General features: G+C 57.6%; 1 protein-coding gene across 5 annotated transcripts; it reads left to right on the top strand.

Moving 5' to 3' along the window:
- Nucleotides 1-77: 77 nt before the first annotated feature.
- PTPA (protein phosphatase 2 phosphatase activator) lies at nt 78-27,977 on the top strand. Of its 5 annotated transcripts, none has more exons than XM_084899859.1 (10): nt 79-363; nt 3,008-3,105; nt 5,708-5,794; nt 11,360-11,485; nt 13,097-13,214; nt 14,917-15,016; nt 15,900-16,024; nt 16,734-16,834; nt 22,633-22,740; nt 26,711-27,977. In XM_084899859.1, exons 1-10 carry the CDS (start codon nt 333-335, stop codon nt 26,786-26,788), a joined length of 972 nt encoding a protein of 323 aa, XP_084755985.1. In that variant the 5' UTR covers nt 79-332; the 3' UTR covers nt 26,789-27,977. The 5 variants fall into 5 exon arrangements, with proteins under 5 accessions (XP_084755986.1, XP_084755985.1, XP_084755983.1 ...); XM_084899857.1 differs by lacking the exon at nt 79-363 and adding an exon at nt 513-620; XM_084899856.1 differs by lacking the exon at nt 79-363 and adding an exon at nt 656-680.

Raw genomic sequence — 27,977 nt, 5'->3', positions numbered from 1 at the left:
CATGGCCGCCGCGCTCCCCGGACCGCGGGCGGTCGTCGCGCCGGAGGCGAGCCGGCCGTTGGTGCGCATGCGCCGGGCGTTGGTGCGCATGCGCCGGGCGCCCCGCACCAACATGGCCGCCGCCCGGGCCGCGCCGCCGCCGGAGCCGGCCGTTGCTGGGCATGCTCCCTGAGTGCCCCGCACCGACATGGCGCTTGTCTTCACTGGGGTGACTTTTAGTCTCGGCTCTTGGGTATAGCCGGCCGGCACTCATTTCCACTGAGGAGGCCCTGAGGGCGGGGGTGGAAGGTGCGGGGCTGCGGGCGTCGGGGCCGGCTCCTGGCGGGAGGAAGATGGCCGAGGGCGAGCGGCAGGCGCCGCCAGGTAGGATGCGCCTGCGGGCCGGGCCGCGGTGGGGGCGCGGGGGCGGTGCCGGGGGCGGGGGCGGGGAAGGGGTGTGGTGCTGGGCTCCCCGCGGGAGGGTCGGGAGATGGAGGACCTGCGGGGGCCAGAGGGGGCGGCCCCCGGAGGAAGGAGCGTTGGGGGCCCTGGAAGGAGGACCAGGACCCAGGGCTGCGGCGGAGGCTGGTGGGTGGGGCGCCACCCCGGGACTTGGGGAGCCCGGGCCGCCGGAGGGTCAGGTGGGCAAGGCCTTGGCCCGAAGCGGAGGCCTTTTCCACGCCCGCGGTGCTCGTGCCGAGGTCAGCCCGGATCCGGCGGGGGAGACGCCGAGGACCGGGGCTGCCGCCTCCTCGCCCTGTTCCCCCCCGCCCCGAGGCCGGCCTCTGGAGTTTCGGTGGCTGAGAATTTATTGAGAGAAGCTGCTCTCGGTCGTCTAAACCACTAATTTAAGAAGGCTGGTTGTGCAAGGAGATGAGTCTCTCCCTGGCATCACCGCCTGTAACTTTTATTTACCCCGCGGCCTCTTTTAAGTTCCTCTCCAGTACGGGGGTGGGGGGGAGGTGCTAGGGAAAGGATCTGATACAGACCTGCAACTTGGAGAACGAGGTGGGTGCTGTGAACACCCCCTCACCCCCACCTGGAGCTAAGAAGACTTTTAAAGTTATGTCAGGAGCACATAGGTTAGCCAAACACACAGCTAGTGTTTGCAAAGCATTTGCTATTCCTGCTATTCCTTCCACTCTGTCTTACGTTTTGTGATCCCTGGGAAGGTCTCAGAAGTTTTGAAGATCAAAAGAGCCCTTCCCCTACACACACACACACACACACACACACACCCTGCCTCTGAAAAGACCGGGGCACTGGAAACCAGACATTTACTTTAACACAAAACTTCGTGCGTGTGCCCTTAGAACAGGGGTGGGGAACCTTTGTTCTGCCGAGGGCTATTGGCTGTTTATAACAAAATTATCAGCTTAAAATCAGCCTGCTATATTTGGTCAGACATTTAATTAACTCACCCTGATGCCTTGGCAGGGCCGGACCAAATGCTTTCCGGGACCTTATATGGTCCTCGGGCTGAATGTCTCCCCACCCCCCTCCAGGCTGCCTCAGAAGTAATGGCGTGGGGAGCCAGAAGGCATTCTCGATAAGAATTCCCCTGAGATGTGTCCCTGAGGTGGGTGGGGGGTGGGCGGGAGGACCTGTGCACTGGAAGAGATGAAGGCAGGGGTCAGCTGTGTATGGCTGGGTGCGCGTGGCCCTTCTCGGACGTGTGAAGTAGGACGCTTTGGGGCAAGTAGAGAGAACTATTTATCTCAGTGAACACCTGGACTTAGGGAGTTACACAGACCTCGCCCTGCTGGCCAGTCAGCCTCCGGGAGCCTGTTCCCTTATTTCTTAAAAAGGAGGCTCCCCTTCTTCACGTGGCCGCAGAGGATGTGGGCAGTCAGTGTGGGTTCCTGTTACCCTTCTCACAGGGGGTACAGGTTGAACCCGTGGACGGTTCCCAAATGGTAGATGACACTCCATTCACTCTCTGGGGATGTTGAGGAGCACCTATAACCCTATGGGTGTTTCCATCTTCCACCGAGAGGTTTTAGGGGGTCCAGCTGCCCGGTGGTCCCTTTGTCAGAGGCAGAGTCTCGAGGCTGAGAGAGTGTGGGTCTGACCTGGCTTGTCCCAGTCCTGTGTTTGAAGGCTTGCTTTTTGGGATTTGGGATTTTGTGACCTGGCAGCTTGTGTGTTGCATCAGTGCTTTGTTGCAATGCTTCCTGTAGGGCAACCTTTCCCCCGGTCACCGGGCCTGGCCGGGAGCTTCTCCTCTCTCAGCAGTAACCAGGGGGACCGGCCACCTGCAGGGAGCAGTCCTCTGATGCACAGAAGGGCTCTGTTCCCAAATGTCATTTGCAAGTTGATTATTTGGAATGTGGACCATTTCCCCATAAAAACAATGTAGTTAGGTTACTAGCCTGAGCCACAAAGCTTTTTAAAAAAAAATTTTTTTTATTGATTTTTTTACAGAGAGGAAGGGGGAGGGATAGAGATTAGAAATATCCATGAGAGAGAAACATCAATCAGCTGCCTCCTGCACACCCCTTACTTGATGGGAATTGAACCTGGGGACGCTCTGTCTACTGAGCCAAACCGGTTAGGGCACAAAGCTTTTTATTTAGCATCTTACAGTAGCAATTTACTAATAGTAGGGGGTCTCAGTTTTGGCTTCTGGGAACAGGCTTGCAGGACAGGTGAGAGGAGAAAGAGAGTTTCTGGTTTGAATTTTCTGGGCCCTGGTTTGAATTCCGAATTAGGTAGAGGTTTGCTTTGCTCTTATCTCATGTTCCCTGCCTTACCCCTTAGATCCCCAGACCCCTGGCACTGCTCCCTCAACAGCTGACACCTTGTTTTCCTCAGAGAAAGGAAAGTCAGGAGACCAGTGGGTTTGGTTAATAAGCCAGTACTCTGTGCTGGGAGTCTGTGTCTGGTATTCACTAGGGTTTGGGTGTTGGAGTCTTGGTTTAAAAGTGTGTGTGTGTTTGTGTGTGTGTGTGTGTGCATGCGTGTGTGCGTGTGTTGGGAAGGGTTTCTATAATATTTATTTGCTTGCTTTTTCATTTTCTTTGTCAAGATTCTTCGGAGGAGACCCCTGCAGCCACTCAGAACTTTATCATTCCAAAGAAGGAGATCCACACGGTTCCGGACATGGGGAAATGGAAGCGGTCTCAGGTACCGCGGGGTCTACACTGCAGGCTCAGAGCTGAGAGGAGAAACGGGCTTTTTCAAAGACACTGGTTTTCTAGACATGATGGGCTGTGAGCTCCTGGCCCTCACGCCCTTGGAGCCAAGCTCTTAGAAGCCGGGAAGAGAGGTGACGGGAGATGACTTGGGCAGCGCTCAGAGACGCTTTAGTGGGAAGGTCTCTGGGGGCCGGGGCCAGAGTAGCCCTACAGAGTCATGCTCCTGGTTCTCACACACCATCGCCCCTGAGTGCTGTATTGGCCGAACATGAGGTCCTAAATGAAGGACTGTGTGACTTGATTCGTGGTTCCAAGTACCAGCCAGTAGGGGAGCCAGTGTCTTAAAGGGAGAGGAGGTTATTCCATGAAAACCTAGGCCTCGGAGAGCACTCTGGGGCAGACCAGCTCTCTGTGCTGCAGAAGGTGACAGCGAGTCCCTCCGGCTATGGTCAGGCTGTGGAAAGACTGGGACTGAGAAAAAGAAAGCCAAGTTCAAGTTCCCAGGGAGGGCCGTGGGCCCAGCTCCAGCTGGTGCCTACCTGGTCTGGTCAGCTGGGGTGGGGAGGGTCCCTTGTAGAGAGGGCAGGCTTGGGGTTCTGGCAGGCTTGGCAGGTTTCTTGTGAGGAGTGTGCTGTTCTTACATTGGCCTAGGCCCGTGGTCGGCAAACTGCGGCTCGTGAGCCATGTGCTGCTCTTTGGCCCCTTGAGTGTGGCTCTTCCACAAAATACCACGGCCTGGGCGAGTCTATTTTGAAGAAGTGGCATTAGAAGAAGTTTAAGTTTTAAAAAATTGGCTCTCAAAAGAAATTTTATTGTTGATATTTGGCTCTGCTGGCTAATGAGTTTGCCAATCACTGGTCTAGGCCACAGGTTGGCAAACGCTGCCTGCCAGACGAATTTGGTCCTCCGCCTGTTTCTGTAAATACAGTGTTATTGGAGCGCAGCCATGCTCATTCCTATATCTGTTGTCCATGGCTGCTTCCACACCGCAAGGGCAGAGTTGAGGATTTGTGAACCAGACTGCAGGTCCAGGGAGCCTGAAGCGTTCCTCTCGGCCCGCAGGCCAAGGCTGCCTGTCCTGCTCTCGGCACCAGCTCTCTTAGGGAATGTGGCCACTCTCTCGTCCGATGTGCCTGTGGAGCGGTCCCTGGTGGAAGCCTCCCTCTGAGGCCCATTAGGGAGGTGCGTGGACCTCTTGTGGCCAGACAGGGTTTCACCAGGAAGCAGAGCAGCAGCCGAGGGTGTGGCCTTGGGGGCAGAGAGGTCAGGGCCGGAAGCCCAGGACTCCCCTGGTCTCTTCCGGTGACTTAGGCCAGTTGTCACACCTGGCCAGGCCTCGGTTCCCTCTACTATGAGATGGGGTCCTTTGGAGGCTTGAATGATTTAAAAGCCATAAAGCCCCGGTCAGTGCTAGGCATGCAGTGAGCCTTACTGAGCAGTAAGTGTGATGTTTACGCTCTGATGGTGATGATGATGATGATGGTGGTGGTGTGGCATCTGTAGAGACTTTGTACACAGGCACCTTCCTAAGAATGTCCTGAGTTGTAGTCACCAAGAGACTCAGACCCGCCTCTGAGCAGGGACTGTGGAGGGTGACCCTGCCCATTGCTACTTCCTGTCCTTGCACCCATGTACTTTGCAGAGGCAGCTGTGGACACTGGCCATAGTCAGAGGAGGGCTCAGACCTGCTCTGGGCCAGGAGAGCTGCTGTGGGGGGCTCCCCGGGCCTGCACTGTCCCTCCCTCCCACCTGCAGCCTTTCACAGCTGGCAGAGGACCTGCTGTAGGACTAGCCCTTCTCCACCCTGAGTGGCTGGTTCTCAGGATTCAGCTGGGGCCGGTGTCCTTAGGCTTAGACGAGGAGGAAAGAAGAAAGCACGGGGCAAAGGGATGATGACATAGACTGAGCAGTCACTTGTTCCCAGGAACTGCCCCTCCAGGGCCTGTACTTCAGTGCTTTTTTATCCCTGTGGGTGCCACCCTCGGCCCAGCGGGCAGGAGTGCCCAGCAGGACGCGGGGGGTGGGTGTGCTGAGAGCCCTGGCCATGGGCAGGCAGAAAACACTTCTCCTTGGAGCAGGCATCTGCACCAGGGCAGACAGCCTGGTGGGGAACCATCTGGAAGGTCAGCAGGGGAGAGGGAGCCTGGTGTAGTTCAGTGGTCGAGTCCTCAGCCACTCTGCTCTGGAGTTTGGTTGGCTGGTCCTGCTCCACATCTAATGACAGCTCGGTCTTAGGAGACTTTGGGAAGTCACTTCTCCTGAAGCCTTGGCTTCCTCCTCTGTAGAACGAACGGGGTCAGTGATAGGGTCTGGCTCGCGGGTTGTTGTGTCAAGAAACTGCTGGTAGCAAGAGTGAGCACACAGTAAATTCTGGTGGAGGCCCAGTGTCATTGGGTTGCCAGTGGTGTGGGATGGAGGGTAGGGGTGGGGTATTTGGCATTATCTTTCTACTGCTCCTGCTACCCAGGTGGGAGCCAGGGGCAGCTGGGAGCATTTTGGTAACCGGGTGCAGCTGGGGGCTGGCGGGGCTAGAGGAGAGTGGGAGTCCGACAGCCCTTTCCACATCCCAACATCCTTCTCCTGTTTGGTAGGCATACGCCGACTACATCGGATTCATCTTGACCCTCAACGAAGGTGTGAAGGGGAAGAAGCTGACCTTTGAGTACAGAGTCTCTGAGGTAGGCTGGGCAGGGTGCCTGCCGTGTCAGGCCTTCCAGAAATAGCTCCACGGAGTCACGTGTGCTCACTGCCCACAGCGGGGCCAGTGCAGAGACTCAGATCATCCAAGCACATGTGCAGTTGGCATTTTTGTATCTATACTTCTAATACTTTTTAAAATCTGTGAATGGAAAATTGAGATCAAGGTAAAGATGCCATTTTGTAGTCTGCATTTTTGCTAACTGGTATCTTTATATACGTTTTCAGTCAAAAGAGATCACAAAGGAAATAACCATCTCGCTGAAGAGATTGCTGGGAGACATGTATGAATGTCCCAGGCCTGGCCTCTTGCCCTCTTCCCTCTCAGCCCTGCCTGGGAACAGTGTGGGAGTGTCCTCCCGGCCCGCCCTGTGAGCCCTCTCCCGCCTGGCAATGGCTGCCTCACCGAGCCCTGCCCTCGTGTTTACACATCCCCTCGCTGCAGACTTTTAGGCTGTTTCCCTGAACATTGCTGCTCTGATGATTCTTGCACCTGCATGCATGGGCACTGTTTCCACTGCCAGGGGTGGGAATGGTGCGTTGAAGGACACACTGCTAGGTGGTGCTCCTTGGCTGGGCTTCAGAGGCAGGCTTGTCTGTGAGGGAGGGCGAGGGCTGAGGGAGGCTGATACCGCGGGAAGGTGTGGTCTTGCAAGTTGTTTGCTCTGCTGGGTGCCATCTTCCAGGGCTGGGTCCCAGGCCTCCAGCGGCCTCTTGGATTCCTGTCCCAGTTGGCCCAGAACCACTGAGAGCCTCTTATCTCAGAAGCCAGGGCCCGAGGAGCCTCTCTCAGTGTCTTGTCTTACCCATCTCTCTCGCTGTGGCCTGGCCCTGGCCCAGTCTCTCCACCTGTCCTGAGGCTCACGTTGGCCCTCACTGGTTGCTGTGTGGCCGAGGTCCTCTTCTGTCACTCGAGGGGAGCCAGTGCTGGGGATTGCAGTCTCCTCCCGGGAGCTGCCCCTCAGTGCTCCGGGGCTGAGGCACAGCTGCAGGTGGGGGGGAGGGCTCCTCCTGAGCCTGTGGCCGGAAATGCTCTGCTCTGCTCAGTAGGCTGGGGAAGGCCAGGTAGAGGGGAATGTTATAATTACCCAGCAGATTCTGAGCTGCCAGATGCCTCCCAGATCCCTGAATTGCCCCTGAGACACGGATGGGAGCAGCCACACCAGTCAGGTGTTAGCACAGGAGCTGCTCTTTTGGCGGAACTGCAGTGTGGTTAAGTGCTCAGTTCTGGAGTCAGGCTGATGGGTTTGATAACCTCTCACTTCTAAGCTGAGTGGCCTTGTTCCCATGACCCTCTGTCCTAATCTGTGGAGTGGGAAGAGCCACAGAGCACTCATGGCCCTGGGGAGGACCTGCTAAGATCCCACATGAGGGTGGTGGTTTTGCACAGTACGTGGCACCTACTAAATGACATTATCATTATTGGCTGCCAGAGGCCCAGGGCGTGATTTCGTGCACTTTGTGTGTGTGTGTGTGTGTGTGTGTGTGTGTGTGGGTGGGGGGTCCCTCAGCCTGGGAGCCCCTGCTCCCCTGACGGTCTGGTCGCCCCAAGCAGCCTGCTGTTCAGTCATCTGGTCATCCCTCACTAACCCCCCTGCCAGCCTTGTCGCCCCATGCAGCCTGTATTCGGTCGTCTGCCCGGTTGTTTCGGTTTTGATGGCCCCTGGCTTTTTATAATTAGGATTGTTATCATTAACTATTTTGCATTTCTATCTTCGAACAGTGTTATTGCTTCAGTCCGGCTCTTCCTGAGCTGGGTTCATCCCAGCACCGGGGCTGTGGGCGGCTCCCCACTCAGTGCACAGAGGTGATAGTCCAGAGGGCTCCCGGTTCTGCCCGCAGCTGGCAGGGGCAGCAGGAGGCACAGCTCACGGCGAGTGGCCTCAGCCCACAGATGGGAGCTGTGTTCTGCAAAGAGCCGAGGTCCGAGGAGGCCTCAGCATATTGCTTACCAATTCCAAATAAAGGCCCAGAGGACTGGCTGTAAACAACATGGGTTTATTAGGATTTACGTGTGACCGGGGCGGCCTGTCAGTGATGTCTCTGCTACACAGGTTTTGTCAGTATGGGGTAATGTAGAGTACAGAAGACAAAGCAGCCCTGGCCAGTAGCTCAGTGGTTAGAGAGCCCACCCACTGAAAGGTCTCAGGTTTGAATCCTAGTCAAGGGCATGAATCTGGTTTGCAGGTTTGATCCCCAGGCAGGGGGGCATGTGCAGGAGGCAACCAATAGATGTGTGTCTCTCATATCAATATATATTTTTTAATATATTTTATTGATTTTTTACAGAGAGGAAGGGAGAGAGAGAGCTAGAAACATCGATGAGAGAGAAACATTGACCAGCTGCCTCTTGCACACCCCCTACTGGGGATGTGCCCACAACCAACGTACATGCCTCTGACCGGAATCGAACCTGGGACCTTTCAGTCCACAGACCGACGCTCTACCACTGAGCCAAACCGGTTTCGGCTCATATCAATATTTCTTTTTTCTCTCTCTCTCTTTCTCTTTCTCTCTCTCTCCTCCCCCCCACTGTCTTTAAAAAGAATCAATAGAAACAAAGTCCTTAGATGAGGATTAACAAACAAACAAAAACAAAGCCAACAAGGTGATGGCAAGCTGAGCTAAAACTGCCAGCTGTGTACCATCCGGGCTCACATCCCATAACGGCTTCTTTTGGGCCATTCCTTTCCTGAGGAGCTGGCCGGCTCCCAAGGTCCCACAGCACACTTACAGATGGTCTTCACGATGGACGCCCGGGTGGGAGGTGCAGTGGAGCTTGGGAAGGGGCCCAGGTTCTCACGTACAGTACGCACAGCTGTCTTCTGCTGGGCTCCTTAGGTCTCCTGATGCTACTCACTGCTGCCCCCTGCTGCCGGAATGGCAGCTGCAGCTGGGGAGAGGGCACAGTGGTCTTGGGTGGTGGCTCCCGGGCTGCCTGTAGCAAAGGGGACAAGCAAGGGCGACGTGGGCTTGTCCACATCCATGTGTAGAAGGCTCGCCTTCGTTTTGAGATTATGTTTGTCCTCTTTGGGGTTAGAATTTTTAATTTTTGCAAAATAAAGATGATAGTAGATACGAGTCTTATTTCTTTATTTACTGTTTTTCTGTTTGATTTTAAAAATGAGAGCAAAATAAAAAATGCCTCCAAAATTGTACTTGCCCATGAAATCCAGAAAGAAAGCATTGGATTAGGGAGAAGGAGTGCAGCTCAATGTATTCTCTGTGTTTTCAGGTTCAAGCCCAAGTTCTCCCTCCTGGGACCTTTTCCCCCAACTAGCCAAACAATAGAGGCAGCCTCCCACCCCCAATGAGAACACCCGACTGCAGATCGCAGAGCGGGGAGCCTTTAAATTATTCATGGTCAGCCTGCTTCTGCGGGCTGGAGCATCTTCTTGGTCCCCCTGGTGTGTCACCAGACGGACACCTCTGGCCAGGCTTATTGCAGCACCCTCCTCAGCCCCAGATGCTCCCTGAAGTCGGTGCTCTGTCCCTGTTACCAGTGATCCTGGTGACCTGGTTCTTCACAGACAGGTTCCCACAGCACTTTCCGCCACATTTAGGCACGCAGACCTAGGTCACCAGGCCGCTGCTTCAGCCAAGTACGAAGAGAGCCTTGTGCTCCGCAGGTCCTTTACCTCCTCCAGGCCCCCGAGCCTGGGAACGGGGTGATGAGGGCTGTTGTCATGTTGCCCAATGACAGGAGGCACTGCTTGCATGGATAGCAATGTGATTCCTGCCTCCTGGGGCTGTACAGGGGGAGGGGGGGGGCATCGGGTAGTATGTATATCATTAGCTCAGGCCCCCCCTACCCTCCCACCTCCAAGTACATACACGGCTCTTGGGACGCGTCTCTGCATGGCAGACCTGACCAGGCCTTGCCCTCCTTATCACAACTTTTTCTGTGGGCACCACCCTGCTGGTTCCTACCGGTGCCAGGGGCTCTGGAGGCATCTCCTTAGACCAGCGGTCGCCAACGGTAGTATGTGGACCACTGGTGGTCCATGGGGTCTGAAAGGTTGGCGAACGCCACCTTGGACGGTTTGGTCAGTAGGCACAGGCATGATCCTCCTTTCGGCAGGTCCTTCCTCCCAGGGCACCTGACTGGTACTGTCTGCTGTATCGTGTTCTCCCTGGCCTCTTGTTGCCCCTCACTTGGCTATTTCTGTCAGCCTCATCTGCAAGGAGCTCTCTTCTCCCCGTCCTCACAGACCTGCGTCTTGGCAAGGCCGTCTCCCTGGTGGCTGTGTTGAGTAACATGTTGTGTGCTCATGTTGGCCTGGCCTGTGACACTGATTCCACTCCTCAGCCCTGCCCTCTGTGGGAAAGGTGGCGATGAGGGACGGGATCTGAACACCTGTGGTCCTACAGGCATCACCCACGTTTACACCTTTGACCCAGCATTTTCACGGAGGATGAGTTGCCAGGTTGCTTATCTCCGTGTTATTTGGGGTAGCGATCAGTTGAAAAGAACCCAAACATTTAGTAGTGAGGGGTTCGGGGTTCGGTAAATAAGTTGTAGTTCACTGGCACAGTGAAGTCTTAGTCACTTGTTTGAGTCATGCTTACATGCTGATGTGGAATGAGGCTCAGGAGGAAATAGGCGACAAAGCAGTGTGTGCTGTGCCCCTGTGCAGAGTCTGTGTATAATCACACCATCACCCTGTGCCAGGCCCCGCACCAGGCATCCTTCACGGGTGGTTGTCTAGTTCTCATGACGGCCTCGAGAGGTATTAACCAGCATGCCCGTTTTAAGATGAAGAAATAGGCACAGAGTTAAAGTCACTGGCTCCAGGTCTTGTGGCAACTAAATGGTGTTTTTTGAATCAGTCCGGCTGCCTTAGACACTGTCACCATGATAAGCAATAGAAAAAAAAAGGGGGGGGGGAGAATGAAGAATATGTTAAAAAGTCAATAATGCTTATTTTGGGGTGTTAGGATTACTGGTGATTTTTGTTTTCTTCCTTTTACATTTCTGTTTTCTGTTGTGAGGCTGTGTTATGTACTAAACAGAAGACCCCACTGATTCTATTGAAAAAGGTCAGGTGTGCCCAGCTGGCGTGGCTCAATGGTTGAACATCAGCCTGTGAACCAGGAGGTCAGAGTTCGATTCCTGGTCACGGCATGTGCACAGGTTGCTAGCTGGATCCCCAGTGTGTGGGGCATGCAGGAGGCAGCTGATCAATGATGCTTTCTCTCATTGACGTCTCTCTCCCTCACCCTTCCTCTCTGAAATCAATAAAAATATGTTAAAAACACAAAAAAGAAGGGCAGGGCTGCAGTTCGTGCTTGTCCAACAGCTCCTCAAGGCCAGCCAGAGAACCAGCTGCCAAAGCCACACTGTCCCTTCAGCCTGATGCTGTCCCTTTCTGGAAAGCTCACTGCCCCGGCCCCTCTTTCATGCTCAGCATGTTGGGGAGAAAGGGGATGGCAAGGAGGATGCCAGTCAGCACCATGTTTTGGGTCATTGTTCAGCAACACTTGGGACTTCCCGCTGGCTCTCGCTTGGTCATTGTGTCTTGGCTGCCTCTCTTTTGCCCCCACAGGCCATTGAGAAACTGGTGGCTCTTCTCAACACTCTGGACAGGTGGATTGACGAGACTCCCCCCATGGACCAGCCCTCGCGATTTGGGAACAAGGCCTTCAGGACCTGGTATGCCAAACTGGACCAGGTGAGGCCGCCGCAGACAGGCGGGCGGGGCTGGAGGGGGCTTTCAGGCATAGCAGGATCTCTGGGAGTTCGTTAAGACGGCCGTTCCATTTATCAGAGGCACACATGCATTTAGCCGCTCTCTGGGAGTGGCCACGTGGATACACAGTTCTCTGCACAGGGCTTCTTAGTAGGCAACTGAGCGAAACACCTACGTGTCCCTCTGCAGCGGTCAGTTAGGTAAATGGAGCACGTGCAGCTGTAAGGAGAGTGAGGAGTCCACTGTCAGGCTGAAGAGCAGCCAGGCCTGTGATGCATATTGCAAGCTGCCTTTTGGTTAGAAGGAGGAGAAATAAAAGTGTGTCTGCATTGCCCAGTTTGCATAGGGAAACGTCACTGGGAGGAGACGCAAAAGGCAAAGCTGTAGTTTCTTTGGGGGGCGGGGAGGAGAGGGGATGGGGACAAGGGTGGAGTGGGACTTCTCCACGCAGCCCTCTTACCACCTGTTTGTTTTTGAATCACGTGAAGGTGATACCTGTTCAAAGCAGACAAACAACCCAAATGCAGGATTGCAACCCCATCCTTAGAAAAGCAGTCTGCAGGCCCAGCGTGGGGTCTGAGGACCCAGCTCTTCCCCGCGTCTCCCGGAGATTCTCACGCCACGTGTTCACACTGAACACGAGGCGCTCGGGTTCTCATCCTCTGGCCCGGTGTTGGCACATGGAGCGAGGGGAGCGCCAAGGACCCAGCCGATGCGCTCCTTCCCTGAGAGGGGCTCCGCCGCCTCTGGGATCTCTGATGGCACCTGGGCTTGAGTTGTTTTGTTAGATCCTTTCAGAGTTATAACTAAAAGCTGACAAATCGTAGCTGTACAACTTAATGTATTTATGCCCTTACTGTATTTTTACCCTTAATGTATATTTACCCTTTCACCCACCACCCATGTTAAACTATAGAACATTCCAGCACTTAAGCAGGGCCCTGTGCCCCTCCTAGTTGATATCTCCCTAGCTCTTTTGATTTCTGTCCCATAGATAGATTTTAACATTTTTGAACCTCATATAAATGTCTGGCTTATTTTACTCAATGGTATGTCTGTATGACTCATCCATATTGTCGTGTATAACGGTGAATCTTTTTCATTGCTGCATAGTATTCCATTGTGTGAACATAGCACAATTTATCCATTCTACTGTTGATGGACATTTCAATCGTGGGTTGTTTTCATGTTTGGCTGCTGTAACAGTGCTGCCATGAACATCCTTGCATACATCTTTTGGTGGACACGTGGCACAAACTCCCTTGCTGGGCGTGTGAAGAAAGATGACATCTATGGGATGTTGATGAGACACCGGATGGGAAAGTTTAATGACTTCTTTTCAGATCCCTGCTATCTTGCCCCCAGGACCTTGTCATCTGGAGGAAGGGTCAGCAAATGAAAAGCCACCCCAGAGTAGTCTTTGTTTTATAAGAATAAATGCTCTCCCTTATTTTCCTTCTGTGGCCCGTCAGAGCAGGGGCCAGGCCATCTGGCAGAGCAGCCTGGGTCCTAGCCAGATGCTGCCCCTGGGCGCTTGGCTACCACGATGTTGCATAATCTGCTGCTACCACTTTGTGTCTCTTGTGTTATCAGGAAGCAGAAAATTTGGTGGCCACAGTGGTCCCCACCCATCTGGCAGCTGCTGTGCCTGAGGTGGCCGTTTACCTAAAGGAGTCAGTGGGGAACTCCACACGCATCGACTATGGCACAGGTACCTGCCGTTCCGGGCACTGACTTGGACTGTTTCCTGTTTGCTTCCGGGTTGTCTCTGGGGACCCTTGAGCAACAGCCTGACTGGGGTACAGCACTGCTGGTTGCAAGGAGGCTTGGTGCTATTCCTGCAGCTCTGGCTCCAACCACCAGGGGGAGCTGATGCCATATGCCTGCTGTGGTATGAGCAGAGCTGATTCCTGCTCTTTGTAAAAATGGTCTCTCTGAGCTCATTGTCATCACCAAAACGATTTACTGAGCACTCACTATCTCTCAAGGAAATTGCTTACAGAAGCCTTGAGAAATGAGAGAGCTCAGGAGCCTCTGGCAGCACTGTGGCCACCTTCTCCCTAAGCCCCTGCTCTTAGCCACATTCCCCACGTTCTTGAGTTCTCAGGAAATGGAGCATGTGGACACCCTAACGGGGGAGTGTTTTCCAGGCCAGGGGGTCTGAGAGGATCCTTGCTTTGGTAGGCCTGCCTTTCCTTCCCCTTCCACCCCAAAGCAGGCAAATGCAAGCGCTGCTGTTCTCTTGGGCCTTCCCCTTGCCTGGCTACAGAGGGAGGCCTGCAGAAGGGCCCCCTTGGACCTGGGTCCTGGGCAAGCTTTGTGTCTGCTTCCCCTGTTGCTAGGGAACGGGTGTATCAAGTTTTGAAACTTTGACTGAGACTAATAGGGAAAGACCCAGAGGAGAGGGGCCAGGTCAGCAGGGTGGGGTTTTCTTCCTTTCTCAGCTGCGCTCAGATGTGCAAGAGTGATGGTCACCCCTGAATGATGATGGCTTGGATCTGGCTGGTCATGATCAGAAACTGTGCAGGTGGAAGCAACAGTTCACAAGTGCTTTGTCCTTGGAGGGCCCTTCATTCGGGAGGAGGACAGGAAGTCCCTGAAATACTCTCTCCACCTCCCTTCAGATGTGTTTTCTGACTCTGTGAACATGGATTCAGTCCACAGCAGTCCGTGTTTTCTGTCCTGCTGACCACTCCTCCTGACACAACTAGGAAAGGAAGAGGGTGCCTCTGACTATAGTGTGATCATGCCTAGAACGTGACCTGCTTGGAAGCCTTCAGTGGCCCCATTGCTCTGGGGGTGACGTCTGAGCTCTTACGATGGCCCTTCAGCCTATCTGATCTCAGCCTCATCTTGTTACGCCTTCTCCCCCGCTCTCTGCTTTAGCCATACTGGCCTTCCTAGGGTTCTTCAAACATATCACTTTTTTTTTTTCTTGCCTCATGGCTTTTGCACATGCTGTTTTTTCTGACTAGAATGCTCTCTTTGCTTTCCTCACCCCCATGCCTTGCCAATTCTTATCCACCTTTCAGATTAAATATTATTTTCTTAGGGAAACCTTGAGCCCGTATGTCAGGGTCCCCTGTGACAGTTTCCCCTTCTCCTTCCCCTTCAGAGCTAGGATCATAGAAGTGATTGTGCATTTAATGTCTGTCATGAACTGTCAGACAAGGGCAGGCACTGTCTGACATGGACAGGGGTTAGTGAGCGATAGCCTGGGCCTATCGGGAGGAGAATGACAGTGCTGTGGTTCTTCAGAGGCCGCAGTCTTGCTGGGCAGGGAAGAGAACCTTTCCCCTCCAGGCTGACCTCCTCCTGGGAGGGCAGTTTCGGTGACTGGGATACTGGTGAGACCAAGACCATCGGCCTGTTTTTTGGAAGACTGTCAACCTCGGCTGTTCTCACTCCCTCAGGACACGAAGCAGCCTTTGCTGCTTTCCTCTGCTGTCTCTGCAAGATCGGGGTGCTCCGGGTGGACGACCAGATAGCTATTGTCTTTAAGGTGTTCAATCGGTGAGTGAGACGAGGGCAGGAGGGTAACTGCCGTGGGAGGAGGAACGAGGGGTCTCGGAGCGCCGGGCCCTCTGGTCCTGTCCTAACAGCTGGGGCTGCAGATGGGCCGTCCCAGTGCAAACCAGGGAAGGACATGCTCCCTCAGGATTGCTAAGGCTTCCGAGTGCTCCCCTGTGGAGGCAGGCAGAGTGCTGCACCCCTGCTCAAGGCCTGGGCTTGGCCAAGTGCACTCTGAGATGGCTGCACGGCGACGGAGCCGCCTCATGGCACGTTTCTCAGGACGTGTGCCCGTCGTTCAGCGGCACATGGCTAGTTCCCACAGAAACCCTGGGACGTGGCCCTGCCATTTCCGTTGTTAGATGAGGACAGGCAGAGAAGCAGGTCTCTCCCTGCGGCCACACAGGCAGGGGAGCCAGGCGCTCCGGCCCTGACCTGTGCCCTCCCCACGCGAACCGCCGCCCGGGAGCACAGGTGCATCCGTCACTGGAGCGCTGGCAGAGTCCGTCCGGGCCTGCTCCAGCGATGCCGCGGTGCAGGCGCTTCACGGAGAGTAGCCGCAGCCCTGACAGCATTGGCATGCCGAGGCTGGAGGAGCTGAGGTCCGGCCTGGGTCTGCACAGCATTGGGAGCTGATGGTGCCAGTTCCCTTTCCCAGGAGGTGTTTTGCCCCTTCATGGGCCAAAGGAAGGTTGAGTGTGGGAGGAAAATAAAGCGACATTACTTTGAGAGCATCGGCTGATCCTGACTGGGGCGTGGCTTCACCGAAATAGAGACCAGTGTGGTCTTAGGTGGTCATTGCTGGCCTCCCTGAGTTCCCGGTGGCAGAAGGATTGAGACTCCCTTTTACTTTCGCTACCTCTCCTCTCTCCCCGCTCCTGTGCAGGTACCTTGAGGTGATGCGGAAACTTCAGAAAACATACCGGATGGAGCCAGCGGGCAGCCAGGGCGTGTGGGGCCTGGATGACTTCCAGTTTCTGCCCTTCATCTGGGGCAGTTCCCAGCTGATAGGTACTGAGCGGGGCAGGCACCCCTCCACACGCCCCTCCCCGCCAGCGTGCACTCTGTCCCTCCTGCCTCCTCCGGCCCAGATAGTGACATCTGGGAAAGCACACATTAGCCTGGCTGTTTATGGAGGCTGCTTGCTGCCGCCCTGCTGCAGCCAGCGTGGCAGGCGGAGGCAGAGTTCACTGAGATAACGGAACGTGACATGGGCTGGCGCAGTGGCCCCCGCCTGGTGCATAGTGGACTGGCGTGAAATGTGCCCCAGCTCCTGGCAGCAGCTGTGGGGTTTATGCTGAAAATCAGGGGCTCTTTACTCAATGTCATCCACTGTCATTATTGAGCCGTGTGCCAGGGGCCCCTCAGGGCACTGCCACCAGGTGCTGGGCAGTGGGCCCCTCGCTGTGGGCTGCTCTGGTGGACCCCACTTCCCCCGGGTAAGCGGAAGTGGGTAAGTGTGCGGTGAGAACTGTGAATATTAATGAGTGACTATTTGTTGAGCACGTGCTCTGCCAGGCCCTGCTCTGAGAGCTCAGGTAGAAGCAGAGCCGGAGCTTGTCACACTGGCATGTACACACGCACAAGGCCATCGATTGCTCCTGTAAGGTCCAGTATTCAGGGCACACAGGCAGGACTGTGGCCCTGGGTGGGTGTGGGCCAAGGTGCCCGGGGGTGTGAGCACCTGGTTCTGAACCCTGGGGCTCTTTGCTGTTCCCAGATCACCCGTATCTGGAGCCCAGGCACTTTGTTGACGAGAAGGCTGTGAACGAGAATCACAAGGACTTCATGTTCCTGGAGTGCATCCTGTTCATCACCGAGGTGAGGGCAGGGGGAGAGGGAGAAGCCCAGAGCTGGCAGTGCTGGCTCCGGAGGCTGATCGTGGAAAAGGCAGCCCCACTAGGCCCCTCTGAAGTCAGCTTCTGACCATCCAGGACCCCTCCCCGGATTGGCCACCTGGGTGTCTACATGGGATGAGACTAGGCCTCGCTCACCAGCAGACTCAGTGACCGAAGCAGCAGGTGGAAGGTGGGGGTGTCAGCATCCTGCAGGCGGGGCCCCAGGGTCTGTGAGCTCTGTTGTGGATGGGTGGGTGAAGCCATTGGGGAGGTGGAGAGATGCTGGTGTGGACGGCAGGACAGATTTCTCTGTCAGGGCCTGGGGACGGGCAGGTGAAGAGCCACGGGTGAAAGCAGCAGCCTGGACCCGCCCACATGCAGGACTGTTTACCTGGGCCTCCCACAGCGCAGCCTTGGCTGCTCCCCAAGATCGCCTTGGAGCTTGTTAAAATGCACGTTCCTTGCCTTGGCTGGTTTTCTCAATGGTTAGAACGGTGGCCCTAGGCCCAAGGGGTCTCGGGTTGGATTCCCAGTCAAGAGCACATACCTTAGTTGCAGGTTCAATCCCCAGCTAGAGGCAACTAATCAGTGTGATTCATTCCTCCCCCCACCCTTTCACCGTGTCTAAAAAAAAGAATTGAAGAAATATACTTCTTAAAAAAGCGCGTTCCTGGGCCCACCCCAGCTTTCAGAGTCAGAGTCTGGAGGACAGGAGCCAGAGCTGTGTATGAAACACACTTTTCGGATGACGGCCCGCTGCTCTCAGGGCTCTCTTCCAGGAGGCCCTCCCCCAGCTGCCAAAGGGGCCCTGGCTCTGTGTCTGGAGAGGGTCTTGTCTCCGGTCTCTGTCCGGATGCCCGCAAGCAGGTCTACTGGCCCTGGTGTTGTCCCTGGCACACCTGTGGACCCCTACCTGTGGGGGCTGCTGACCTGGCTGCCGTTCTGAGCCCCCTGAAGAGGGGGGAAGCCTGGTGAAGCAGCGGGGGCTCCAGGCTCCTGGTCAGCATTCGGCTCAGGCTTCTGCCCAGCTCCAGAGGCCAGAGGGGAACGACATGTTTTTCCAAGTCAGCAAATGGACCCGGGACTGACGGCTGGGCGGCCCCACTTCCCTCTCAGAGATCTGCTGCCTTCAGCAGTGTGGCTGGCCCAAGGTCGGGAGGACTGCGGGCAGCCTGGCTCACTGCTGCGGAGCCAGTCACCTGCTGCTCCCTCCGGAGTGGCATGCAGGGTCTGCAGAGCCCGGGGGACCCGGGAGGAGCTGAGGAGCAGGGAGGGGGAAAGGGGTGCACATTTTATGCTGACCAGGGGCTTGGGCTCACGTGAGGCAAGGGGTTAAACCAACAGTTGCCAACCAGTCTGAAAGGTTGGCACCTGCTGGTTAAGGAAACCTTTGGAGCAGCAGTCACCAGCTGGTGGTCTGTGGACTGTGAGGTCCAAAAGGTTGGCAGCCGCCAGACTAAACTGTTTTGGCTCCCCCTCGTGGTTGGGCCAATCCCTTGGGTCCCTGCCAGTAACTAACAAGAAAGAAGGTGAGGCCAAGCTTCAGGGAATATGGGAATTGACTCCAGGTTAAACTTCGTATTTTTGTTGGATATCCTATATAATAAAGAGGTAATATGCAAATTAACCCTCACACCCTTACAAGATGGCTGCTTACGACCAGGCCAGCAGGGGAGTTAGTGAGGGACAACCAAATGACTAAACAAGTAGGCTGTGAGGGGCAACCAGACTGGCCATGAGGAACGACCAGGCCAGCAGGGGGGCCAGTAAGAGGTGGCCAGGCTGGCGGGTGGGAGGCAGTTAGGGGCAACCAGGCCAGCAGATGGGCAGTTGGGGGTGATTAGGCTGGCAGAGGGGGCAGTGAGAGGCAACTATACCAGCAGGGGGTACAGTTAGGGGCAATCAGGCTGGCACACAGAGGCAGTGAGAGGCAATCAGGTTGGCAGGGGGGGCAGTTAGGCAGGCAGGTGAGTGATTAGGAGCCAGTGGTTCAGGATTGTGAGAGGGATGTCTGCTGATCTTGGGGATTGGGCCTAAACCGGTAGTTGGACATACCCCGAGGGGTCCTGGATTGGAGAGGGTGCAGGCTGGGCTGAGAGGAAAACACACACACACACACACACACACACACACACACACACACTGATCTTGGGGATTGGGCCTAAACCGGTAGTTGGACATACCCCGAGGGGTCCTGGATTGGAGAGGGTGCAGGCTGGGCTGAGAGGAAAACACACACATACACACACACACACTGATCTTGGGGATTGGGCCTAAACCGGTAGTTGGACATACCTTGAGGGGTCCTGGATTGGAGAGGGTGCAGGCTGGGCTGAGAGGAAAACACACACACACACACACACACACACACACTGATCTTGGGGATTGGGCCTAAACCGGTAGTTGGACATACCCCGAGGGGTCCTGGATTGGAGAGGGTGCAGGCTGGGCTGAGAGGAAAACACACACACACACACACACACACACACACACACTGATCTTGGGGATTGGGCCTAAACCGGTAGTTGGACATACCCCGAGGGGTCCTGGATTGGAGAGGGTGCAGGCTGGGCTGAGAGGAAAACACACACACACACACACACACACACACACACACACTGATCTTGGGGATTGGGCCTAAACCGGTAGTTGGACATACCCCGAGGGGTCCTGGATTGGAGAGGGTGCAGGCTGGGCTGAGAGGAAAACACACACACACACACACACACACACACACACACACTGATCTTGGGGATTGGGCCTAAACCGGTAGTTGGACATACCCCGAGGGGTCCTGGATTGGAGAGGGTGCAGGCTGGGCTGAGAGGAAAACACACACACACACACACACACACACACACACACACACACACATTTCATCCTCAGCCTCAGAGGGACCTAGCCCTACAATGACCACTAGGTGGTGCTAAAGGCATGTCAAACTTGGAGATGGTTTTAACATTTAATTAGGGGAGAGGCATGAACTGGGAGGGGATTTCTCCGAGGTTCCACACAATCTGCATAGCCTGGTTTCCACTTTGGGTCCAGGTGCTGGGGCATGGTGGTAAACATGGGATGCTAGCAGGGGTGTGCCCAGAGCTGAGGTGACCAGCGAGGGCCCGTTTCACCCACTGGCTTGGCTGCTGATTGCAGCATCTACACTACCCCAGCCCTTCCCCCTGCCACCTCAGACCACCATTTTGTAGCCCCTGATGGATGAGTAGCTGCCTGGCCTGGCACTGGCACGGGGGACCAGGCGGCCGGTGTGCAGGTCTGTGTGCTTGGTCTGGAAGGGCAGCGTCCCTCGGTAGGGCTGGCGCGGGGAGGAGGTGGAACAAAACGGGAAGTGGGAAATGGACCGGGCCCCTCCTCCCATAACCTCCTGCGGGGCTGAGGAGCCAGCCCACGACTTGCCCTGCTAGCCTGGCATCCCAGAAGAGGGTGGACCCCGCTGGCAGAGCTGCCGTGGCATCCGAAATGCAGCCCTGGCGCCTTTAAGAGCAGGGCAGGCAGGAAAAGAATTTCAGTTTCAATCTGGCTTCTAAATTTGGAGTTTTGGGAAGGGAGGGATCAGATTTCAGCTGGAAGGGAAGGAGCTGACAGGAAGGCGCTGTGCAGAGCTCCCCACCCCCGCCCCATCCCCCCTCAGTTACTGACAGAGGAACCATTTACAAAAGGCCGATTCTCCTGGGAGTGGAGAGGCAGGAACGCAGCGTCTGTGAGTAATTTCCTGCTCAATATGGCTGCTCTGACTCACACGATTCCCCTGGGGTCACTGCGGGACTGCAGCCTGCTTGCTTGTTCTCGCTCTTTCTCTTCTCCCTTTGTGGCTAGGAGGAGCTGGGTTTTTTTTGTCTTCTTGCCCCCATTCCTTCCTCCCTCCTCTGTTTTCCTTCCCCAGAGTCACAGAGTCCTTTTGAAGGACTTGGGGAGACCTTGGGACACTGAAGGCCTGGGGTGGAGGGGGCAGCTCTGGCTTTTTCCTGGGTGGAGTCAGGGCCACCGGGCTCTGGAGCTCGGCCTCGCGGGGCCCCTTTCCCAAGCCCTTGGTGTGAGGCTGGCCCAGGAAGCAGGAAGCAGAGCCTCTGGCTTCCCAGCGTCCATCTGCCTGCCTTGGCCTGAGCGCCCTTGCTGAGCAGGCCCCTGGAGCTGCTGGGGGGCGAAGCCAGCAGGGTAGCAGCAGGGTCCTCCTGAGAGGCATGCTCATGGCACCCTGGCCAGAGTGAAATTGGTCCCACTCTCCTGTGATCCCTGAGCGCAGGTCCTGGAAGTGTGCAAGAGGGGGCGGGAGCCCAGCCCGGGTCCCCAGGGGCAGAGAGCCTGCAGAGGGGGCGGGGCCAAGGGGAGGTGGAGGTTGGGGTGGAGCCTGCTTGAGGAGGACCATTGGAACAAAGATCCATGAAGGCCAGGGCCCCTGGCTCCCCGTAGAGGAGGGGGGAATCTGGGGGAAGGGACTGGCTCAGGGGAAGCCTGTGGGCACCAGGGTGGATTCTGTCTCTGGTGCCTTGGGCTGCGGCCTCACAGCTGGAGGAAGGAGCCTGTTGTCCTGAATTTGGGGGTTGAGATAGGCTTTGGGGGACCTGGGCTAGGAGAGGGATTAGAGGGTCCGAATAGCAGTTCTGTAGGAATTGCCCTTCCTAAAGAAGTGGAAGGCCTGGCGGTCACCTGGCAGAGACGCAGCCAGAGGGCAGGGGTAGTGATGTGCTTTGGGTCTTTATTCTGAGATGCCCAGTCTGCAGAGAGAGAGCTCTGGACCCCTCCCTTCTTCCTAGAATAGCTCTCCCTCAGCCCCACCTCCACGCACAGCCTCTTCTGGAATCTTCCACACTCTTGGGGTCCAAGTCTGTGTTTCCTTGCCAGCTTATCCTCTTTGCTTTTTAAACTCTCTTCTGAAGCCTGGGGCTCAGGTTCTGAACCCTGTTCCCCCAGCATCCTTGGCTGCTGCTCCTCTGCCCAGGAGGGGCAGTGCTGAGGGACTGATGCTTGGTTGTTAAACACCAGTGTGCTGGCCTGTGCTGTCAGGGGGCACACGGACGTCCCGTCTCAGTGCTGTGGTTTCTGAGGTCACGAGAACGCCATGACAGTGTGCTGGATGCAGAATTCCTTCCTTCCCGCGCCAGGCTTTTGGCCCGAGGACAGTCCAGGCAGGGCGCTGTCCTTGCTCCTCCGGCCTGTTCCTCTCCTCCTCCCTAGCCAGGCGGCCGGTTTTCTAAGCAGACCTTCCTCCTGAGTCCTCACAGGCGCCTCGTCCACTCTGCAGGCGAGGCCTGGTTTGGTCTCCCCCAGCGTGCCACCCCAAACCGACCCCTCCCTCGGCGTCTAGCTCTGCCAACGGCAGGCCCGGTGCCCAGTGCAGAGCCCACCCTGTGTGGGGGGCTGGGCTGGGCAAGTTGGGGTCCAGGCTGCTGTTTGTCTACGTGGGAGTGGGTCCCCGTGCTGCCAGGGGGAGAGGCACCGGGAGTGTGGGTGGAGATTGGTTTCTCTGAGGCTGCTGGGCCGGGGGCGGTGGGCACCAGACCCCCCTGTGGCTGTGGGAGAAGGGTTGAGTAGGGTTACGTTTGCCCAGTGGGACTCGCAGGCCAAGAGGGACCCTGTCTCTGTCTGTTAGCGTGCTCGTATGTGTGTGTGCCCCACAGGCAGTTGCTGTGGCCTGGTGCCCATGTGTGTGTGTGTGTGTGTGTGTGTGTGTGTGTGTGCATGCTTCCATATGTATACGGGTTTGCATGCTTGACCTTGCCATGGGGAGCAGGCGTGGGCTCCCAGCTGCGGACTCTCTTCCAGATGAAGACGGGCCCCTTTGCCGAGCACTCCAACCAGCTGTGGAACATCAGCGCCGTCCCCACCTGGTCCAAGGTGAACCAGGGCCTCATCCGCATGTACAAGGCCGAGGTGAGTGGCTGCTGCTCCCCCCCCCCCCACTCTGTGCTCTGGATTCTGGGCCCGCCCTTCGCACCCTGGAGCCTCGGCACCTCCATCTGTGGGACGGGCTTTCAGGAAAGCACTGGACTGAGGTCCAGCTCTGAGGTGAGGGAGGGAAGGCCCTGCTGCTGGGGGTGGGGAGGGCGGGGGGAAATCTCCATTCCCGCCTGTCAGGTGGCCAGAGGCCCCTCATAGCTGTCACCCACAGGGACACCCACATAGCTGTCACCCACAGGGACACAAAAATGAAGACATGCTTGGAAAGCTTTTATCCTTTGGAGGCACGTGCCCTGACCGGGAATGGAACCGTGACCTCCTGGCTCATAGGTCCTCTGAGCCATGCTGGCCGGCCAGAGCTGACATTTTTTTTTTTTTTAATATATTTTATTGATTTTTCACAGAGAGGAAGAGAGAGGGATAGAGAGTTAGAAACATCGATGAGAGAGAATCATCGATCAGCTGCCTCCTGCACACCCCCCACTGGGGATGTGCCCGCAACCAAGGCACATGCCCCTGCCCGGAATCGAACCCGGGACCCTTCAGTCCGCAGGCCGATGCTCTATCCACTGAGCCAGACCGGTCCCGGCCAGAGCTGGCATTTTTAATGACCACTTGAGATGGTGCTCCCCCACCCCCGTCAGAGTTCCCAGGGCTTCTGAGGGGTCCCTGCCTTCTGAGCTCGTCCTCCTTGACACCCTTCTCCCAGCCACAGGGGTGGCCTCCTCCTGCACGTAGGGAGGAGCCATTTCACTTCCGCTCAGTCCTTCCCACTGGCTCCTTCCACAGCTTGGGCAGACCAGTCTGAGCCGCTTGGCCTTGGCCGGGGAAGGGCCTGGGTGTGAAGTCCCCCTAGAGCAGGTGGTCCTGTCGCCGTAGACGGGGTCTGAGGTATTGTCTGTGGTGCCAGCCCTTGACCTTTGGCCATCCGTCTGCCTCCTCTGAGGGAGGGTCTGTCTCTGGACCCACTGCATGGCCCCAGGGCACTCAGAGCCCATGGCAGGCAGGGAGAGGGGGAGCGGTCAGCGGGTGGTAGAGTTCGGAAGTGCAGAGGCTTCCAGCGGCCTGGCTCCCCCTGCATGGCCCTGAAGGGGTTAACGGCACTGGAACTGACCGGGCTGGCCCTCTTTCCTTCCCGCCCCTCCCCCTCCAGTCCCTTTCCTCTGGGCTTCACATCCTGTGTTTAGGTTCCAGCCCACATACCTCCCTAATCTGAGAGGAGGTTCCTGGGGCTGCTCTGCCTCTGCCTGAGAGCACCGCCCTCTGGGGGTACTGTTCCTGACTGGCCCTTCCCTCCGCCCGCCCGCCCGCCAGTCTCAGTGGGGGCTGATGGGAACTCTGAGCTGCACTGCTGGGGCTGTGTGCCCAATGGAAGGGGGAAGGGCCCTTCACCCCCCCCTCCTGGGACCTGCCTGTTACAGGCAGGACTCTGGTGCCCTTCCTGTTTGGGTTCTTAAAGTGCCGCCCTGCAGGCTCCTGGCTGAGTAACTAAACTTATCTTGCCCTGGGCCCTTAAGGGAGAACAGGAGACCCTGCCACCTTCTCACTGACAGCGGGGGAGGGAGGAGCAGACTCAGACCAGAGGGGATGGTGCTGCGAGGACAGTCCTGGCGGCAGGGGCAGTTTCTGTGGATGTGGAACACGAGGAGGACCTGCCGCTCAGGACCGATGGGGGAGCATGAGCAGAAAACACGGGACGGCCCAGCTCCGGTGCACGCAGGCGCCGTGCGAGCTGGCAGCCTTGCGGGGCACAGGGTGGCGGTGGCCTTGTTTGCGGGACTCGGCGACCTTAGGAACACCAGTCTCTGTGGTGTGGCCGAGAGTGGCCCTTGGTCTTTGGTCCCTGGGAGTCTGGGACGCATGCGCCGGCCCAGAGACAGCTCTCCGGCGGCAGGGGAGGGGGGGCCGTGCTGTCACAGGCCCCTGAGCGGCGTAGGGTTTGGAAGCGGCTGTGCTGCCGGTCCGGCCTTCCTGAACTGGAGAGCCCAGCGCGCCAGGGCCCTGCGGTGGCCGGCCGGTCCCTCCTGTGCCGGCTCTTCCTGCAGAGGGGCCTGGCCGGGCCCAGAGAGCCTCTGCTCCGCCCGGAGTCCCCGGGCCCAGAAGGCCTGCTGGCCTGCTCCAGCCTTTGTCCCTCTGGCACGGAGGTGTGGCCGGGGCAGGTGAGCCGGAGAAAGGCGGCCAGGGGCCCTTTCACTGCCACCCTGGACTGGCTGCCTGCCTCCAGCAGCCTCTGCCTTAGCCCCACCCCCTTCCCCGGGGCCTGAGGAAGCTTGTCCAGGGCCTCCGAGGGGAGAGTGGAGAGCTCTCTGCTCCACCCCCTCCCCAAGCCGCCTGCCTTTGCTGCGAGAAGCAGGTTGACCTTTGACCCTTTTTCAAATTCCAGGGCCCTGCTCCCCCCTTTCACTAACTCCCACCACTTCCTCCATGACATAAGCACAATGGCAGCTGACTGCCTCTGGCCTAGATCTGCTGCTGCTCCTCCCCCCAGGGACCACCCCCAGCTGCTGCTCCCCACTTTCTCTGCCCCAGGCCCTGGAGCCCGATGTAGCCTGGAGGTCTGCTCACTCTGAGCTTGGTTGCCTGTCCTTCCACCCCACAGAGCTCTCCCTTTCCTGCTGCCTCCCGGCCTCCCTCCAGGCTCTGGACCGCCCCCCCCTCCCCCCGCAGCTGCAGGCCTCATCTCTGTAGCTGGTGGTGGAGGTGAGGGACCTGGCTGGTCCTGGCAAGCCTTTGTCCCCTCTGAGCTAGTTGGAAGTTGCAGCCACAGCCACAGAAGGCAGCTTACCCCCCTAAGGCCACCCCAGCCAGGAAGTGCCCAGCACGTTCTGGTTGTTTCTGAGGGGGGCAGAGCCTCCGATGCCTGGAGCTGCTGCCTGTGAGAACCAGCGCGTGACCAGGGCTGTGTGCGGAGGCCGGGAGCTGGGCCCTGGCCCCCCCTTCCGGGCCCTGTGCTTCGGAAGCATTGCCGGCCCAGCCAGAGGCCGGGTGCCGGCCGGGGTCTGCTGCGGACTGGCCAGCTTCTGGGGGTTGTTCGTCCCCTCTCCGTCTCCTCTCCTCTCCTCTGCCAGAGCCTGGGTTTGCGGAGTAGCGCCATCCCCTGCCCATGCCCTTGTTCTCTGCCCCACACAGGGCTCCTGGGATTGCCCTGGGGGGGGCTGTCAGCTGGTTCTTATTGTCTCTCTCTCAAGTGCCAAGATGCCTTTTCAGCCCAAAGAACTGAAAATGAGAAAAAATGGGCCTTGGACCGTCCTCAGGCCTGGGTTCCAGTGTCCCCACATCATTTGTCCGGCTGGAACCTGGGCTAAGGGGGCCCTTAAAGAGCTGGATGGAGCGTTCTTTTCCCTCTGGGGCCACCTCCCCCCTGGGCCAAGGGGTGTCCCTGGGCTGCCTCTCTTCTCGGCTTTTGCTTTGAGGCGTTGGGCTGCCCTCTCCCTCTCCCTCTCCCCTTTCCCTCTCCCTCTTCCTCTTCCTCTTCCTCCTTCCCCTCCCTTCTCTCTCTCCCTCCCCCACCCCTTCCCCTCCCCTTCCCCCCCTCCCCTTCCCCCCCTCCCCTCCCCACTCCCTCCCCACTTCCTCTACCTCTCCTTTCTCTCCCTCTCCTCTCCTTCTTCTCCACTCCCTCTCCCTCTCCCCCTCCCTCTCCCTCTCCCCTGCCCTCCCTCTCCCCCTCCTTCTCACTCTCCCTCTCCCTTGCCCTCCCTCTCCCCCGCCCTCCCTCTCCCCCTCAATCCTGTTCTCCTTGGTGGGGGTGACAGTCCTGGAGAGGGGGGTCTGGGGGGAGGAGGGAGGTCAGGCACAGGTAGGAGGCCTTGCCTTCCCCCAGGCCAGGGGCTGCTCTGCGGCTGGGCCTCCTCCTCAGCCCGGGGGGTGTGAGCCTCTGGAGGTCTGGGTCCCTGGAGGCCTGAGCGGCAGCGCTCACTCTGCTCTCGCCTCCTTCCCGCAGTGCCTGGAGAAGTTCCCCGTGATCCAGCACTTCAAGTTCGGGAGCCTGCTGCCCATCCACCCCGTCTCCCTGTGCTAGGAGGCCGAGTGCCGGAGCCGCGCTCCTGTGTCCGCCCCCGCCCCAGCCATGTCCCCTCCCGCCCCCCTGTTCTTTGTTTGGAGAGAGGCTGTCTGCTGGGGCTGTGAGTGCAGGGTGGGGAAGGCCAGGACACAAGGCTGAAATACCCAGGTTGAGACACGTGACCAAAGTGGGGCGAGTTTCCTGACTTCCGCCAGGTGGATGGTCCCTGCGCCCTGCCCCACCCCAGCCCCTCTCCCCCCGCTGCCGTCCCGTTTGAGATCCAAGCCGTTCTGTGCAGGCGGGAGGGAGGCGTTTGCTGATTTTGTTGCTCTCGGGGTTGGAGCAGTTGCTCCCACGGGTGGGTCCATTTCCCAAGCTGAGTTTGGGGGCAGGTGTGTGAGGCCGAGGCGGAGGCCCAGGCGGAGGCTGGTGGCGGCCTTGGCTTGAGGGGGCCTTCGAGTACCTGTGCTCAGTGCCTCGTCCTGGCTTTTTCCGTTCTCTGGCCTTGGCTTTGCTGCGTCTGCTCCCTTTGTGTGGGCTGGCTTCTGGAGAGGCCTTCTCTCAGCTTTCTGGCGGGGGCACAGGGCAGGGGGCTGGGGGGCGGCAGAGACCGAGGAGGGGCGCTGGCCACTGTGGTTGGAGAACCAGGTTCCTCTCCGTACATCCTTACGACCACTTGTTTCCTCCTCTCCGCGCTTGCTTTCCCAGGCCCTGGCCTTGCTTCCCGCCCCTGTGGCCGGTGGTGAGTGGCTGCAGGAGGCTCAGCCAGCCTGCTCTCTGGTCCTCCCACCTCCCTGGCTCACTGCTCAGGAGGAGGGCGATGGCCCCCGAGCCCAGGCTTTGGCTCTGCGGATGGCAGGCCGCCACAAAGGGTGAGCGTGTCCATTCCAGAGTTTCCAGCGCTGCTCCCGGGCTGACTCTGGAGACCCTCCCTGCCCAAGCCAGGCTGCCCTCCGCACCCGCCACGCCTCACCCTCTGGGGACGGGAGCACACAGAAGCACAACCAGGGTTGACCTGGGATCCGGGTCAGTGGCCTGGCAGAGGCTGGGACGGGAGTCACTAGCGTCACAGAAATAATTTCCCAGGAGAGGCCCCATCAGTGTCCCCTCCCTCCGGGTCAGACACCGCCTTCCTGTGCCCCACAGGCCCCCTCAGCCCCTGGCGCCTTCATTGCTGTTCGGATTAAAGCCTCTGTTTTGCACCTGT

The sequence above is a fragment of the Pipistrellus hanaki genome, assembly GCF_964339955.1.
Source record: "Pipistrellus hanaki genome assembly, chromosome: 11".
Lineage (NCBI taxonomy): Eukaryota > Metazoa > Chordata > Mammalia > Chiroptera > Vespertilionidae > Pipistrellus > Pipistrellus hanaki.
This window is presented reverse-complemented; position numbering and strand designations above follow the sequence as displayed.

Bases quoted from the DNA above. Each gene is read 5' to 3' on its own strand.
- PTPA (XM_084899859.1), top strand. From the start codon at position 333: ATGGCCGAGGGCGAGCGGCAGGCGCCGCCAG. The intron at 3,106-5,707 runs GTACCGCGGGGT...CCTGTTTGGTAG, and splicing joins GGAAATGGAAGCGGTCTCAG to GCATACGCCGACTACATCGG. The intron at 16,025-16,733 runs GTACTGAGCGGG...TGCTGTTCCCAG, and splicing joins GGGCAGTTCCCAGCTGATAG to ATCACCCGTATCTGGAGCCC.